The sequence below is a fragment of the Carassius gibelio genome, chromosome B19, assembly GCF_023724105.1.
Source record: "Carassius gibelio isolate Cgi1373 ecotype wild population from Czech Republic chromosome B19, carGib1.2-hapl.c, whole genome shotgun sequence".
Taxonomy (NCBI): Eukaryota; Metazoa; Chordata; class Actinopteri; order Cypriniformes; family Cyprinidae; genus Carassius; species Carassius gibelio.
In genome coordinates, this window is record NC_068414.1 from 35,808,382 (window position 1) to 35,826,637 (window position 18,256).

An 18,256-nucleotide genomic window follows, 5' to 3' on the forward strand; every position below is an offset into this window, starting at 1 on the left:
CATTTATGTAATGCCTTTACCTCATCTGTCAATAAAACTTTTAACACAGAATCAGTTGAAGTCTTTATTCAGCAAAAGCAATCTACTTTTATCTTTGAAAAGAAAATATACAAAGTACTGTATGTTTTTATATAGCCATTTGTTATTAAACTACAAAACTGTCAGGATCCTGCCCTGACAGTCTTGTCTGTACTGTCTTTGTTCAATGTGTCTTTGTTTATTTTGTGCCTGAGCACATGGTTGTGTCTCTTGTGTCTACCACGTGCTCCTCTTGTCCCACCTCCTTGTTTTCCCTGGTCACGCCCTCTTGTTTAGTCCCCATTAGTCAGAGTGTTGTCACCTGTTTCTCATGTCTCTGTATGCTCTTATTGTGATCACTTCCCTCATGTGTTTGCCGGTTCGTTTTGTGTGTGAGTTAGTGTCTGCTTAGCGTGCTAGCTGTTCTAAACTAATAGCGTTTTTCCCTTGTCAGTTTAAGTCTGGTATTTGTTAGTTTAAGTTTATCTTGTCGCTGTTTATTCTAGTCTAGTTTAAGTGTTTCTTTTTGTTTGGATCTCACTTTTAATTTGACTAGTTTGACTTGTTCTTTAAAGTATTTATTTTCCCCTTTTGAGTTATTTTCTTGGTTAGTCTTCCAGTTATTTCTAGAACTTTGTTTTGTATTTGTTTCTTTACCTTTTTAGTTTACTTTGGTTATTTCCCTAGTTAATCTGGTTTCTAGGTCATAGCACCCTTGTCTGATTTTTGCCCCTGTATTATTATTGTTGTTGTTGTTGTTGTTGTTATTATTGTTATTATTATTATTATAGTTTTGTTGTTGTTGTTCTCATGTTGTCTTAAGTCTTGTCTAGTGTTTTGTGAGTTCTGTCTGTTCCTGTGTTGCCCGCTGCCTTCTCCCTGGCTACTGGGTCTCCCCGCCTGGAGGTCTGACGTGTGTGGCTATACCTCTATAGTCAAGTGCCCTTGGTTCCTGGTGTTGTGGTCTGGTCCCTTGCACAGCCTCCTCTACAGTCCTGCACTCGGTTGTCACCCAGAGCCCCCCTCGGCGGTCATCCCCCCCCAACTGCCTGCTCCACTGTCCACCCATCTACCCAATCCTACTGTCTGGACTGTTCAAGCCACTCCCTCCTATCGTGCTTTGTCTTTTGTCAATAAACGTTCCTTGTTCACTCTGCATCTGGGTCTTCTCCCTCAGTAACCCTGACACAAAACATTGTAATTGTTATAAGTTTTTAGAAAATAAGCAAAACATTGTTAAAGTACTGCAAGGTTGTGGATTTCAAAACTTGACCAATACACATTTGAGTCAAAATGATTTTCAAGTGCACCACAATGCAGTTTATGATTAAAGACATTTTATTTTAATTATATAGTGTATTTTATCTACTAAATTTCTAAATTTTGGGGTAAATAAATAAAGATATATGTTTATATTCCAGTTCATATGTGCATTAAAAAAAAAAAAAAAAAACATCCAGCTTTCACTTTTGTTATTAAAAACATTTTTTTGAATGACTGAGTAAACGATTAGGAATGACACAGAATAATCATCATACATTTTATTATGGCACAACAGATACATTTTGGCAAGTTATTAAACGACACATTTTATGTCAAATAAGAATATTATGAAACTGCTTCATTGTAGGCTCATTTGGAGCGTATAGTTCAGGTAAATCATTACGAAAATCCACTAACCATGACACAATCATATTATGAATATTATTAAAAACAACAATAAACTAAGCATAATGTAATTCTACGCTAAAACATACCTTTTTTTTAAATAGTTTATGTTTCAGTGACAACGTACTAATATTTTCAGAGTCACTTTAACGCGAAACAGGAAAGTCATGAATATTCACGTATGCTCCGCCCAGCGTCACCGAAAATCTCAGAAACCGAATATTTCACAACACCGGCTCAGACCCCTCCCAAATCAACCCAAATCGGCATGTGACTCCTCACTCTCAATACAGACGACGGCTGTGTTGAAGCTCTTTTATTTGCCATCAAATAAAGTACAGTAAGAGCTCTGACGTCACTGGAGTTCAAAGAACGTGAAACTAACTTAAAACAATTGCAACGATCAACCAAAACAACAGAATATAAATTGAGCTGTTTTAAGATCCGTGTGATCACATCTTATACTCACAGGTAAGTGATACAAAATATACGAGAGATCGTCCTCAAGAGGTTTTTAATGGAAGTGGTCTGGTTTAATGGAATAAGTTCACGTCAAACACTCCAGTAGTTGTTTACTGCATTAAAATTGTGCCAGAATTGGATTTAAAGTTTGTCATTTGATTAGTATAACAGCATGTGACGTTAAGATTGAGATTAAGATTAAAGAAACAATGAGCTGCAGAAAGAATAACACAGGCCTGCTACACTATAGTTTATGTTTATAATAAACAATATGAAAATGACTCTTGACCATATAATAGATATATTTTTGTTGTAAAATATATTACTTGTACTTTCTTTAATGTAAACAGAAGGTCATAGTTCAGATTTATGAGTTGTACTGTGTTAATGGTTTCCCTTGCTATTAATGTTTACATGAGATTTGAGCAATTTTATGTAAAAACTTAACTTGAATGTCACTTTCTTTCAGAGAGGAGTGAATAGTTGTTAACAAGAATGAAAGGACTGTATCTTCTTTGAAAATATCTAATGTAAAATAATAATCATATTAAGAATAAGTTCAATTCAAGTTTATTTGTATAGCACTTTCCACGATACAAATCATTGCAAAGCACCTTTACAAAAAATATATTTTCTACAATACATTAATAAGTAAACCAAACTCTGACCTGTGAGATATAAGATCTCAGTTAAACCACAGTGATCCCATATACATTCAAATATAGCAAATGGGTGTTTTTTTATCAGTTCATTGAGCATTATTTTATATTCTGAAATAAAATGTTTGTTTTTTAAAGGGAAAAGCAATGGCAGAATCTTCACCATCAAATGAACCAGGAAAAACCAGGAGGACGAGTATAGATGACCCTCCATGTATGTCAACGCAGAAAATAATGACTTGCTCTTCTTATACAGTAATATTGGAAATACAGTTCAGGAATGTACAGTTCTGGTGCTTTGTATTACTGATTAACTTAAAGTTTATTTTGCAATGACCAGATGAACTCTTGCATTTTTAAATTTGTTCAAAGTTACTTTAAGATGATTAGAAACTCTTCATCACTTTTTTTCACTTTTCTCTTTTTTTCCAGCAATGTCATCCTTCAGTGGTCCACTGTCTGAGAAGCTTCAGTGCTCTGTGTGTCTGAAAGTGTTCACTGATCCAGTCTCGACTCCATGTGGACACAACTTCTGCAAGATCTGTCTGAATGAACACTGGGACAACAGCCAGATCTACAGCTGTCCATACTGTAAATACACATTCAAGCAAAGACCTGATCTCAAGATTAATACCACACTCCGAGAGATTGCTGATCCCTATAAAAAGAAACCTCCTGAGAAAACAACTGAAGTTGTGTGTGACTTCTGTGAGGAAAGAAAGCTGAAAGCGCTGAAGTCGTGTCTGGTGTGTCAGAGCTCTTACTGTGAAACTCACCTGGAGCCTCATTTGAGAGTGACACGTTTGAAGAAACACAAACTGATGGATCCTGTGAGTAATCTGGAGGACTATATATGTCAGAAACACGAGAGACCTCTGGATCTGTTCTGTAGAGATGATCAGACCATCGTCTGTCTGTCCTGTACTGATGGAGATCACAAGAACCACAACACTGTGTCTTTAGAAGAGGTAAAGACTATTCATAATAAAAAAGTTCACTTATGAATTTAAATGGTCATTACTCACACTCATGTCATTATATCAATTACATTTTCTGTTTATAGACCGAGTTGATGATCCAAGACACACAGCAGATGATCCAGGACAGAATCAAGAAGATTCAAGACATCAAACACTCAGCAGAAGTCAGACATGTGAGTGCTTGTTAGTGGTTGCTACGATATAATTAATGTCAGTAATATGAACTGTGCATCATGCAGACAACAACACTAATAATTTGTTGATTGATCTGGTTGAGCAGAGAAGCACACAGAAGGATAAAACAGCTTGTATCGAGCTCATCCGCTCGATTGAGAGACATCAGACTGAACAGCTGGAGATGATTGAGGAGAAGCAGAAAGCAGCAGAGAAACAGAAGAAAGAGCTGATTGAAGAGCTGGAGCAGGAGATCACTGAGCTAAAGATGAGAAACATTAAACTGCAGCAGCTTTCACACACTGAAGATGTCATACAGGTAAGTGAACATCTCTCTGATCAGTGATAATGCAGTATATGACACTGTCTATAACACTCCTCGTGCTGAAGCATTTCTCCTCTCTCCTGCTGTAGATTTACTCATCTCTGAGCAGCCTCAGAAACAGCAGGAACTGGCCTGAGATCAGTGTGAAGACTCATGAGAATCTGGAGACTCTGAGGAGAAATCTGACTCAACTGAAGGACACTATAGATGAGAAACTTGATCAAACAAGTACATCTATACATCAATCAATCACCTTTATTTATATAGTGCTTTAAACAAAATACATTGCGTCAAAGCAACTGAACAACATTCATTAGGAAAACAGTGTGTCAATAATGCAAAATGATAGTTAAAGACAGTTCATCATTGAATTCAGTGATGTCATCTCTGTTCAGTTTAAATAGTGTCTGCATTTATTTGCAATCAAGTCAATGATATCGCTGTAGATGAAGTGACCCCAACTAAGCAAGCCAGAGGCGACAGCGGCAAGGAACCCAAACTCCATCGGTGACAGAATGGAGAAAAAAACCTTGGGAGAAACCAGGCTCAGTTGGGGGGCCAGTTCTCCTCTGAACAGACGAAACCAGTAGTTCAATTCCAGGCTGCAGCAAAGTCAGATTGTGCAGAAGAATTATCTGTTTCCCGTGGTCTTGTCCTGGTGCTCCTCTGAGACAAGGTCTTTACAGGGGATCTGTATCTGGGGCTCTAGTTGTCCTGGTCTCCGCTGTCTTTCAGGGCAGTAGAGGTCCTTTCTAGGTGCTGATCCACCATCTGGTCTGGATACGTACTGGATCCGGGTGACTGCAGTGACCCTCTGATCTGGACACAAACTGGATCTGGTGGCCACGGTGACCTAGGAACAAGAGAGAAACAGACTAATATTAGCGTAGATGCCATTCTTCTAATGATGTAGCAAGTACGGTGTTATGTTAAGTTTTTCCGGATCCGGTTTACCTAATTAATGCAGCCTAAAAATCCTTTAACGGATTTGGATATTAAAAGCATATTAGTATGTTATGTGTATGCCAGGTTAAAGAGATGGGTCTTTAATCTAGATTTAAACTGCAAGAGTGTGTCTGCCTCCCGAACAATGTTAGGTAGGTTATTCCAGAGTTTAGGAGCCAAATAGGAAAAGGATCTGCCGCCCGTAGTTGATTTTGATATTCTAGGTATTATCAAATTGCCTGAGTTTTGAGAACGTAGCGGACGTAGAGGAGTATAATGTAAAAGGAGCTCATTCAAATACTGAGGTGCTAAACCATTCAGGGCTTTATAAGTAATAAGCAATATTTTAAAATCTATACGATGTTTGATAGGGAGCCAGTGCAGTGTGGACAGGACCGGGCTAATATGGTCATACTTCCTGGTTCTAGTAAGAACTCTTGCTGCTGCATTTTGGACTAGCTGCAGTTTGTTTACTAAGCGTGCAGAGCAACCACCCAATAAAGCATTACAATAGTCTAACCTTGAAGTCATAAATGCATGGATTAACATTTCTGCATTTGACATTGAGAGCATAGGTCGTAATTTAGATATATTTTTGAGATGGAAAAATGCAGTTTTACAAATGCTAGAAACGTGGCTTTCTAAGGAAAGATTGCGATCAAGTAGCACACCTAGGTTCCTAACTGATGACGAAGAATTAACAGAGCAACCATCAAGTCTTAGACAGTGTTCTAGGTTATTACAAGCAGAGTTTTTAGGCCCTATAATTAACACCTCTGTTTTTTCTGAATTTAGCAGTAAGAAATTACTCGTCATCCAATTTTTTATATCGACTATGCATTCCATTAGTTTTTCAAATTGGTGTGTTTCACCGGGCTGCGAGGAAATATAGAGCTGCGTATCATCAGCATAACAGTGAAAGCTAACACCATGTTTCCTGATGATATCTCCCAAGGGTAACATATAAAGCGTGAAGAGTAGTGGCCCTAGTACTGAGCCTTGAGGTACTCCATACTGCACTTGTGATCGATATGATACATCTTCATTCACTGCTACGAACTGATGGCGGTCATATAAGTACGATTTAAACCATGCTAATGCACTTCCACTGATGCCAACAAACTGTTCAAGTCTATGCAAAAGAATGCTGTGGTCAATTGTGTCAAACGCAGCACTAAGATCCAATAAAACTAATAGAGAGATACACCCACGATCAGATGATAAGAGCAGATCATTTGTAACTCTAAGGAGAGCAGTCTCAGTACTATGATACGGTCTAAATCCTGACTGGAAATCCTCACATATACCATTTTTCTCTAAGGAGGAATATAATTGTGAGGATACCACCTTTTCTAGTATCTTGGACAGAAAAGGGAGATTCGAGATTGGTCTATAATTAACTAGTTCTTTGGGGTCACGTTGTGTTTTTTTTATGAGAGGCTTAATAACAGCCAGTTTGAAGGTTTTGGGTACACATCCTAATGACAATGAGGAATTAATAATAGTCAGAAGAGGACATACAGGACATACAGCACACTGATCAGATAAAAACATGATGTACACATACACAAGAATTGTACACAATTATTGGTAACACTTTAGAATAATGGTCCATTAGTTAATGTTACTTAATGTATTGATTAACATGAACAAACAATGAACAATACATTTATTACTGTATTTATGAATCTTTGTTAAGGTCAGTTAATGACACAAATACAGTTATTCATTGTTAGTTCATGCTAAATCACAGTGCATTATCTAATGTTATCAAGCACAACTTTTGATCTGAATAATGCATTAGTAAATGTTGAAATGAACATCAACTAAGATTAATAAATGCTGTAGAAGGATTGTTCTTGTTTAGATCATCATAGTTAACTAACATGAACTAATGTACCCTTCTTCTAGAGTGTTACCAAATTATTTTAGTATAGTTTTAATGCTCGTCTATAATTCCACACATACATATCTCAAAGATTTGCTGATGTTTTATTTTGTCTCTACAGAGCTGAAGTGGATGCAGCAGTATGCAGGTACAGTGCACTAGATTCATTACTGCATCACAATCTGATTAAATCTGGATTCAATATTACAAATATCATCATCACAAAACATCTACATTAAGCTGTGATTCTTCTGCTCTGTTTTCTCAGTGGATGTGACTCTGGATCCTGATACAGCTCATCCTAATCTAATTCTGTCTGATGATGGAAAACAAGTGAGAGATGGAGACATTAGACAGAAACTCCCAGACAAACCAGAGAGATTTGATACATATCTAATTGTCTTGGGAAAGGAGCGATTCTCCTCAGGGAGATTTTATTTTGAGGTGCAGGTGAAGGGAAAGATTAAATGGGATTTAGGAGTGGCCAGAGAATCCATTAACAGGAAGGGGCATATCTCACTGAGTCCCAGTCATGGATACTGGACTGTGGAGCTGATGAATGAAAATAAATATTATGCCTTTGATGATCCTCATGTCCCTCTGTCTCTGAGAGTGAAGCCGCAGCGGGTCGGTGTGTTTGTGGATTATGAGGAGGGTCTGGTCTCCTTTTATGATGTGAAGTCCAGCTCTCATATCTACTCTTTCACTGCTCAGTCTTTCACTGGGAAACTCTATCCATATTTTAGCCCAGGCCTTAGTTATGGAGGTAAAAACTCAGAGCCACTGATCATCACACCTGTCATGAAGGAACATGTGAGCTCAGCTCGAGCAGCTTCTTTAACTGGTCCGATCCGATAAATGGTCCGTGCGGCTTTTCTAACATTTTTATTAACTTTAAGTAATACTTGTCTAAACATTTTTTGCAGAAAATCTTTTAGTGTAGCCTATTAATAGGCCTACTGGCGAACAAACAGGAATAGCATTCATTTACAATCGATCTGATTATCTGGGGGAAACAAACGGACTTAAGGGAATTAAAACTTTGTTAAAGTATAAAACAACAAGAAATTAAAGTATCAGACACATTACTTCTCTTGACTGGACCTTTAAAATTTGAACAGGAGTGAAGCGGGAAACATATTCAACCCAACAGTTGGGTTATAACTAAAAATAACCCAACGACGAAAAAAAAATTATCCAACAAATTTTAAGATAACACATTGACCCAATATGTGTAACCCAACGGTTGGGTTAAAAAAACAACCCAATGTTTTTTGCTGTGTAAGTATAAACACATTTAGAACAACACATTTAAAAAATATGTCAATCAATCTAGCTTCATAAGAGAAATTGCTGTAATTATAGGGTATTCTAATAGATGCATAACAATATCAAAAAAAATTTTTTTCTTTTTATAGCGCTTTTTACAAAACAAATCGTTACAAAGCAACTTTACAGAAAATTATGTTTTTACAATATTTAGTAGTAGCTAGTAGTCTAGTAGTTTGTGCACATTTGACAGGATTTTAGAAAAAATAAAAATAATAATAATAATACAAGACGTAGTCAGCTAGACGATGAACTATCAATATTATTAAGTTATTATATGATTCAGTCACATATTTAGCAATAATTGTTAGTTCTGTTTGTTGATTCAGGGTTAGCATCATCTGAGGTCCTCTGAGGGTCAGCATCATCTCTTCTCAGGTGTTCTGGATCCAGACTGGAGCTTGTGTAAATCCTAGTTACCACGGGATGTAAAATTGGGGTAATATGATCATATTTTCTTGACCTCGTAAGGACTCTAGCTGCTGCATTTTGGACGACCTGTAGCTTGTTTATTGACGAAGCAGGACAACCACCTAGAAGTGCATTACAATAGTCCAGTCTAGAGGTCATGAATGCATGAACTAGCTTTTCTGCATCAGAAACAGATTACATGTTTCGTAGCTTGGCAATGTTTCTAAGATGGAAGAATGCAGTTTTTGTAACATTGGAAATATAATTTTCAAAAGACAAATTGCTGTCTAATATAACACCCAGATTTCTGACTGTAGAGGAAGTAACAGTACATCCGTCTAGTTGCAGATTGTAATCTACAAGATTCTGTGTTGTGTTTTTTGGTCCAATAATTAGTATCTCTGTCTTATCCGAATTTAATTGGAGAACATTATTTGTCATCCAATCTTTTACATTTTTAACACACTCTGTTAGCTTAGATAATTGGGAAGTTTCATCTGGTCTTGTTGAGATATTTAGCTGAGTATCATCAGCATAACAGTGGAAGCTAATTCCGTATTTTCTAATAATATTACCAAGGGGCAACATGTATATTGAAATTAGAAGGGGACCTAGGACGGATCCTTGTGGCACTCCATATTTTACTGATGATAAATGAGATGACTCCCCCTTTAAGTAAACAAAATGGTAGCGATCAGACAGGTAGGATCTAAACCATCTTAGAGCCTGCCCTTGAATACCTGTATAGTTTTGTAATCGATCTATGAGTATGTCATGATCTACGGTGTCGAACGCAGCACTAAGATCAAGTAAGACTAGAAATGAGATGCAGCCTTGGTCTGACGCAAGGAGCAGGTCATTTGTAATTTTAACAAGTGAAGTTTCTGTGCTATGGTGGGGCCTAAAACCTGACTGAAATTCTTCATACAGATAATTTTTATGCAGGAAGGTGCTCAATTGAGCAGACACAACTTTTTCTAAAATTTTAGACATAAATGGAAGATTTGAAATAGGCCTATAATTTGCCAGTACACTAGGATCTAGTTTTGGTTTCTTAATAAGAGGCTTGATAACCGCCAGCTTGAATGGTTTTGGGACTTGTCCTAAAGATAACGACGAGTTTATGATATTGAGAAGCGGTTCTTCGGCTACAGGTAACAGCTCTTTCAGTAATTTAGTAGGTACAGGATCTAATAAACATGTTGTTGGTTTAGATACAGTGATAAGTTTATTTAGCTCTTCCTGTCCTATGGTTGTAAAGCACTGCAGGTTATCTTTGGGTGCGATGGATGAAACTGAAGTGTTAGATGCTGTAGAATCTACATTCGCTATTGTATTTCTAATGTTATCTATTTTATCAGTGAAGAAATTCATAAAGTCATTACTATTTAACGTTGGTGGAATATTTGAATCAGGTGGCGTCTGGTAATTTGTTAACTTAGCCACTGTGCTAAATAAAAACCTTGGATTGTTTTGGTTATTTTCAATGAGTTTGTGTATATGCTCTGCCCTAGCAGTTTTTAGGGCCTGTCTATAGCTGGACATACTGTTTTTCCATGCAATTCTAAAAACTTCTAAGTTAGTTTTTCTCCATTTGCGTTCAAGACTACGAGTTACTTTCTTGAGAGAGTGAGTATTACTGTTATACCATGGTACAGTACGTTTTTATCTAACTTTTTTCAATTTGATCGGGGCAACAGCTTCTAATGTATTAGAGAAAAAGTGCCCATGTTGTCAGTAATTTCGTCTAATTCATGTGTATTTTTGGGTACAAATAGCAGTCAGGCAGGTTATTTGCGAATCTTTCTTTGGTGGCTGGAACAATAGTTCTGCACAGATGGTATCGCTGTGACATATAGTTAATATCAGTTATACGCAGCATGCACGATACCAGGAAATGGTCTGTAATATCATCACTTTGAGGTACAATATCTATAGCAGTAAGATCGATTCCATTCGATATAATTAAATCTAGTGTATGATTAAAACGATGAGTGGGCCGGTGACATTTTGCTTGACTCCAAAGGAGTTTATTAGGTCAGTAAAGTCCTAATGTATCATTTGCATTATCAACGTGAATATTAAAATCTCCCATGATTAGCGCCTTATCAACTGTAACTAGAAGGTCTGAGAGGAAATCTGCAAATTCTTTTAGGAATTCTGTATACGGCCCTGGTGGTCTATACACAGTAGCCAGAGCAAGAGATACATTAGATTTCTTTTGCATGTCTGACAGAGTAACATTTAGCAGAAGTATTTCAAAAGAGTTAAACCTGTATCCTGTTTTCTGGGTAACATTGAGAATATCACTATATATTGTTGACCAGTCTGACGGGGCTCATGCTTATAACAGTAGTTTGGTGGAGTAGACTCATTTAGACCAAAATAATCATTTGGTTTTAGCCAGGTTTCAGTCAAGCAGAGTAAATGATGAATAAAACATAAAAACACTTTTACTGTACAATTAATTAGTGCTGTTGCACTAATACGAATATGGCTTCTGTTTTGCGCTCCCCTCTTAAAGGTTAGTTAATTTAAATGTACATTTTGGGCACTGGTATAAATTTCTGCTGAAAGAGCGGATTGCCTCACGACTGCGTGCTTTTCTTTCGTCTGGGTTTTGAACTTTTATAACAGAAAAGTGCAGGTTCATTCAAACGATTCTCGCGGAGTCTGCTGTCTGTAGCATGACCGATGTGTTTGAGGCTGTGAGCTCAGCTCGCTCAAGCAGCTTCTTTCACTGGTCCGATCCGATAAATGGTCCGTGCGGCTTTTATAATTCCTAACATTTATATATCGCTTTTCTAGTGTCTTTTCTAGCTTAATTCTAAATATTTCGTCAAACTTTCGCATTTTACCAGACATTTTTATTAACTTTAAGTAATACTTGTCTAAAACGTTTTGCATCTAATCTTTTAATTAGGGCTGAAACGATTCCTCGAGTTACTCGAGTAACTTAATTACAAAAAATGACCGACGCAAATTCCTCTGCCTCGAAGCCTCTTTTAAATTTATTTTAAATCTCACGTCAGGTTCTATTGCTTGGGCGCCAAGTTGCATTCTGGGACGTGGCGGCCATGTTGCCAGCTTCGCGAATGTAAACATACAGCCAGTTGAACGAGAAGAGCAGAGTTGGGTAGAAAGAAAAAAAGATGTCAAAATCGCAAAAAGGTTGTGGGATTTATAGGGATACGCTAAATAAGGATGCCAGGGACCGGTATGTGGACAAAATCAGCTCTATTAACGGTTAGGATCCATATGAAATTCCCAACATATAGTGGAGTACCGACGGAGACTTTTTGCCGCACGCTTGCATTACAGATATCTTCGGCTACCTTGCTTGTTTTGTGAGCGCTTACACTTCAGAATAGTTCCGAAGCTACAAGTCAAGTCTCATGTACAGTTCACAAATGGATGGGTTCAGGAGCTGCAAATCATAGAAACGGAACAGCAACATAACAGTATACAGTAATCCGGTGTTACGGTTTAACTGGTTACCGTGTTATCAAGTAACCAACTTCCTGTTTAGGTCTCCACTGCAGATGTGCTGGAACGACGGCAGCAGATTCGCCGATTCTGAAAGCACAAACTGACGTGATATTAAGTGTGTAATAAACGCAGACTTGCTCATTGCATGATTTTGATATTCTTGCAGAGATAACAAGTTATAAGTATGATCGCCCGTTGCGGTTGAAGTAAGTGTGATAAACAAAAAAAAAAAAACAAAAAAAATGTAAATCTGTGTTGGCACGGGTTTCGAACACGCACTAAAAGACGCCGCGCCGCGAGACGACACTCACGAACCACCGAGCCACCAATCTTCACATTAGCAGCTCCAGATCTCTGGATTCAACACAGGACTCTCGGCGTCACATCGTGAAACGGGCTGAATCAAGGAACTGTGACCGTGTTAACTTGTGACCTCTGTTTGCAAGCCAAAATCCAATTTTACTGTTGCTATAAGTTAACAATTCCAGCCAAAGCGCTTCTAATGCTGCTAAATGATTTGATACGATCTGAAAATTACAGCCCAACAGCCCAAAGTTTAAGTAGCTTAGTTCCATTGGTTCATTGGCAAAACACATTCTTACAGTGGCAGGCTGCCCACATACATTTTTTGGCTATGAACTGCAAAACTAGATGTACAGAATGCATCATTTCACTTTGAGGAACAATATTTAAAGGGGGGGTGAAATGCTCGTTTTCACTCAATATCCTGTTAATCTTGAGTACCTATAGAGTAGTACTGCATCCTTCATAACTCCAAAAAGTCTTTATTTTTATTATATTTATAAGAGAAAGATAGTCTGTACCGATTTTTCCCGGAAAAACACGAGCGCCTAGAGGCGTGACGTGTGGGCGGAGCTAAAGAATCACAAGCACCAGTAGGCTTTTGAGTTGAGAGCATGTGGAAGCTGTGACACAGATCCAGAGGCTGAAATTTAACAAGAGCAGCATCAGCAAAGGCGTCTCTATGTGGTATGTACTGAAACTTAATATATTTGTTTAGCGGTTTTGGAAAATGACTAAGTTCCACTTTATGTCGTCTTTTTTTTTGTTCTTTTTTTTTAAGCTGTACATGTGGAAAGTGCAGTTTGATGACAACATCGCATGTTGTTTACTTGATGTGCTAACGCGCCGATAGCTAAGTTAACAACACAGAGATATTTGAAGCAGTTTTACTCACCGCCTGTGGTTCCAACACACGATCGTGACCCTTTTTCGTTGGGACTACATTATCTTTAAGAAATAAACGATGTGCAAATCCGTCGTCAAACTGGGCCTTGTTTGTAAAACAAGCATCTTCGAAATGCAGGGGAACAAACACTTGCACAACTCCGTTGATGCTCTGTAAAAATAAACTCCATCCACTGGTCCCTTAATGCTGTTTTTTCTTTGGTAATCTGTGCAGGGTTGTCTTGCCCTGGCAACCAAAAACACACTCCTTTTGTGACATTTGGCGACGCTCTCGCTCTGATCAGTGAAGTCTGTTGTGCTCTCAGTGCTCTGCTATATGGGAGTGTGCGCTCTTCCGGCAGAAGTGCTCAGGACCCATATAAGGAAATTCCGCTCCATCTAACGTCACACAGAGCCACACTCGAAAAAAACTTTCCCAAACTTGTGACAAACCGGAAGGAGTATTTTTGGAACAAAAATACTCCTTCAAACGTACAACTTAATTTTTGAAACTTTGTCCATGTTTAGCATGGGAATCCAACTCTTTAACAGTGTAAAAAACTCAGTATCCATGAAATAGCATTTCACCCCCCCTTTAACAATAATAGGTTGCACTACTTTGCTGTAAAGTGTAATTTACTTTGTTTAAATAACTTTGCAATATATTTTTCTGCTTGAATGGTTGTGATTGTATGCATCTGAATTTAAATCAACTAGACACAAAGCACAATTGACTACATAAAATTGTCATTACAGACTTGCATGCAAAGACCATCAAAGTTTTGATTGAACCCAAATGGCCATTTCCGTTACAACCATTAAAGCTCGTGAAAAAAATGTGTTGTTTTTATTCAGGTTTTTCAGCAGCATTTAGATAATATAATAGATAATATTTCAAATTATCTTTATTAAACAAAATAGATGATAAACAATTTAACACAGGCACATTGTCTTTAAAGTGCAACATGCATTCTGCACAGATTAATATCACATGTGACCTATGGTTTCACTGGAACTGTGTTGGTCAGCCTCCTATTGAGGAAGATTTTATTTGTCCTGCTTGTGTTTAAAAGTGTGTGTGTGTGGTAAATCAGTGAAAAGTCCTCTAGAAGTGTTATATGAATTTGTTTTTTCACCTTTGTTTATATAGTGCTTTATACAATACTGATTGTGTCAAAGCAGCTTTACAGAGTCAACAGGAAAATGGAGAACAACAGTAATTTTCCAGCTAAAGTCAGTTCATTGATTTAGTAATGGCATCGTCAAACCAATGAGCTTAGTGATTATGAACCAGTGAAATGAACCACTTCTGTGTACACTGTCTTTTGTAGCATGATTGATTTGAGCATTAAAATTTCTTTGATTCATTTCTTTGTATTTTTGACAAATGTCTAGTACACCAAGATAAATTCCTTGTACCTGTAAATCCATTGTATCTTACAATAAAAGGGATTGTGATGGTGAAAAATAACTTGTGAAGCATTGATTGAAAGATTTTGGAAATTTGTCATTTACATATTTTGACATTGTGGCTGAGAGGTTGCATGGGAACAATGTCCCAACAGATATGGATCCATTTCGAAATCCTGATTTTTACTAGTGTTTTTGACACTCTTTAAAAGTTGTTGCCATTTAGTAACACTTTAAATGTCGTCTTGGATAGATGACAGGTGATATATATTTTTTTTATGTTGTAAAACAAGAAGTGTATGTGGGCAGCCTGCCACTGTAAGAATGTGTTTTGCCAATGAACCAATGGAACTAAGCTACTTAAACTTTGGGCTGTTGTTATGCATGTTTACATTAATGGGATTCGTAATTTTTGACGATGAGTAATTTCCAGATCGTATGAAATCATTTAGCAGCATTAGAAGCGCTTTGGCTGGAATTGTTAACTTATAGCAACAGTAAAATTGGATTTTGGCTTGCAAACAGAGGTCACAAGTTAACACGGTCACAGTTCCTTGATTCAGCCCGTTTCACAATGTGACGCCGAGAGTCCTGTGTTGAATCCAGAGATCTGGAGCTGCTAATGTATGAAGGTAAAATGACGTCATAAAGATTTGCATACGCAGGGTAATATTTGCGGAAGTGTACATAAGACTGTAAGCGTAAATTAAATTTGCATGCGCAAGAGAAGCTTTGTAAAGGTGTAAATCGCGTTTCAAGCGTAAGAAAAAATGATTTGCAGCATTTTACTGTTACTTGTAAGTGTAACTCATGTATTTTGAAAGTGCAGCTTCATGCTAAAGCAAAATAAATATGATCTGCATGCTTCTGACTTCCATTTTTCCGCGCTTACACTTTTGGCACGTTTCTTTCGCCAAAAGACAGTCAAAAGCACTGCAAGCCTGTGAACGGTGATTTGCAAGCGAAAACAACAGTTTAAAGAACTGCAAAACAGATTGACTGCATAGAACCAATCTGTAAGTGTAAAAAAACAAACTGTTGCAAATGTCTAAATGAGCTGTTGTGCATGTGGGGCAAAAATTTCCCGAAATAATCCGATATGTACAGCTCCGTCTTTCTTTTCTTTGCGCTTACAATTTTGGCACGATTCTCTCACCAACTTAGATTTGCAAGCGTGAGGGGGAGGGCGGGGCCACCTTCCTGTTGTAGCCAATCAAATGAGCCTCTCGCTGACTCTTCATTTACTCTTATCTGATTGGTTCAATAAACACATCATACGCCTAGACCAAGACATTAACCAAGACATTCATCTTCATTTAGTTCAAAATAGTTCTTGCTGCAGGAATGGTACTTTTAACGTACACATACAGTAAAATAAATAAATAAAAATAACAACTTAATTAAAAACATGCTCCTTTCATAAGCTGTGTTCATACTTAATTGTGAGCTAGTTTTAACATTATTTGATTTGGCTTTACATTGAACTTTCATAATCTGCGTACACCGCTGAGCTGATGTTAAACTTTATAATCAAAATGATGTTATGTGACAATGCTCAACACTATGATATCAGAGTGCTATACTTTGTAAAACCTTTTTACCATGCCAATAAAGCTACTTGAATATGAATTTGTCAATTTTTCAGACCATGTTTCTGTTTATGGTATTTAACACTGATTACTTTCATGTGACTGATCAAGCTATATGAAGCAAAAATGAGTAACAAAATGCTTTGTGTCCAGATTTGACTAATGCAAAAACTTTGATAAATATGTCTTAAATAATGTCTAAATATATATCCAAATTCAAGTAACTAATTGTGTGGGAATCCAAAGTTTCCAGCCATTATAGGGAACACACAGCCATATATTTATACATAGAGAGAGCTAAACCACGATAGTATTACACATGATAAATGGTGTACAAGTTAAATGTACATAAATATTTAAATAAATATTTTAGTAATATTTTGTAAAATCCCCTTTTATTACAACATGTTAAATAAAACATTATTTCTGTTGGTACAATTATTATTGAACCAAATTTGTGTTAAAAAAATGGATCAGTAGATACGTACAATTATACATGTATTAGGCTAGTGCAGATACTAGACTTTCAAGTATAATCCATAACAATATAATATTACAATAAACTAATATTTCATATAGCCTGTTGAGGAAGAGAAGGAAACTACACAGCCTCAAATTCAGTAAGAACACATAGCCTAATGGTACACAACTTATAAAATATCATGTTTTAATTAAGTTGCTATTTTTATTTATTTATTTTACTGTATGTGTACGTTAAAAGTACCATTCCTGCAGCAAGAACTATTTTGAACTAAATGAAGATGAATGTCTTGGTTAATGTCTTGGTCTAGGCGTATGATGTGTTTATTGAACCAATCAGATAAGAGTAAATGAAGAGTCAGCGAGAGGCTCATTTGATTGGCTACAAGAGGAAGGTGGCCCCGCCCTCCCCCTCACGCTTGCAAATCTAAGTTGGTGAGAGAATCGTGCCAAAATTGTAAGCGCAAAGAAAAGAAAGACGGAGCTGTACATATCGGATTATTTCGGGAAATTTTTGCCCCACATGCACAACAGCTCATTTAGACATTTGCAACAGTTTGTTTTTTTACACTTACAGATTGGTTCTATGCAGTCAATCTGTTTTGCAGTTCTTTAAACTGTTGTTTTCGCTTGCAAATCACCGTTCACAGGCTTGCAGTGCTTTTGACTGTCTTTTGGCGAAAGAAACGTGCCAAAAGTGTAAGCGCGGAAAAATGGAAGTCAGAAGCATGCAGATCATATTTATTTTGCTTTAGCATGAAGCTGCAGTTTCACAATACATGAATTACACTCACAAGTAACAGTAAAATGCTGCAAATCATTTTTTCTTACGCTTGAAACGCGATTTACAATTTTACAAAGCTTCTCTTGCGCATGCAAATTTAATTTACGCTTACAGTCTTATGTACACTTCCGCAAATATTACCCTGCGTATGCAAATCTTTATGACGTCATTATACGAAATCAGTCAGTTTGTCCGAATCTGTAGTTTTGTGTGTTGTGTTGTGTATACACTAGGTTTCTGGCTAACTCATGTTCTTCTGATCAGCTGTTAGCCGCTATTTTCTAGAAATGTTCTTATGGTTGTTCTTATTACTTAAAGTCTTGATAAATGATGGAGCAATGCTCTGGTTTACAAACTGCATTGCTTTATCATTACTCCACATTTCTGACCAATCAGAGCAGAGTAGCTTCAGGCAAAAGGAAGGGTTTGGAAAGATGAATCTTCAGATGAATCGTTT

General features: G+C 37.1%; 3 protein-coding genes across 6 annotated transcripts in view; 2 read left to right on the forward strand and 1 right to left on the reverse strand.

The window, feature by feature from the left end:
- The window catches only part of LOC127978666 (E3 ubiquitin-protein ligase TRIM39), a 138,899-nt gene that overhangs the window by 87,633 nt on the left and 33,010 nt on the right, over positions 1-18,256 (reverse strand). The gene's annotated exons all lie outside the window — the stretch shown is intronic.
- LOC127978678 (glycosylated lysosomal membrane protein-like) overlaps positions 1-18,256 on the forward strand; it is a 199,442-nt gene that overhangs the window by 39,894 nt on the left and 141,292 nt on the right. The gene's annotated exons all lie outside the window — the stretch shown is intronic.
- On the forward strand, positions 1,980-8,001 carry LOC127978674 (E3 ubiquitin-protein ligase TRIM39-like). The gene is made up of 8 exons (XM_052583521.1): positions 1,980-2,157; positions 2,946-3,021; positions 3,240-3,775; positions 3,871-3,960; positions 4,068-4,280; positions 4,376-4,514; positions 7,241-7,267; positions 7,388-8,001. The coding sequence occupies exons 2-8, from the start codon at positions 2,955-2,957 to the stop codon at positions 7,975-7,977; spliced, it is 1,662 nt and encodes a 553-aa protein (XP_052439481.1). The 5' UTR covers positions 1,980-2,157; positions 2,946-2,954; the 3' UTR covers positions 7,978-8,001.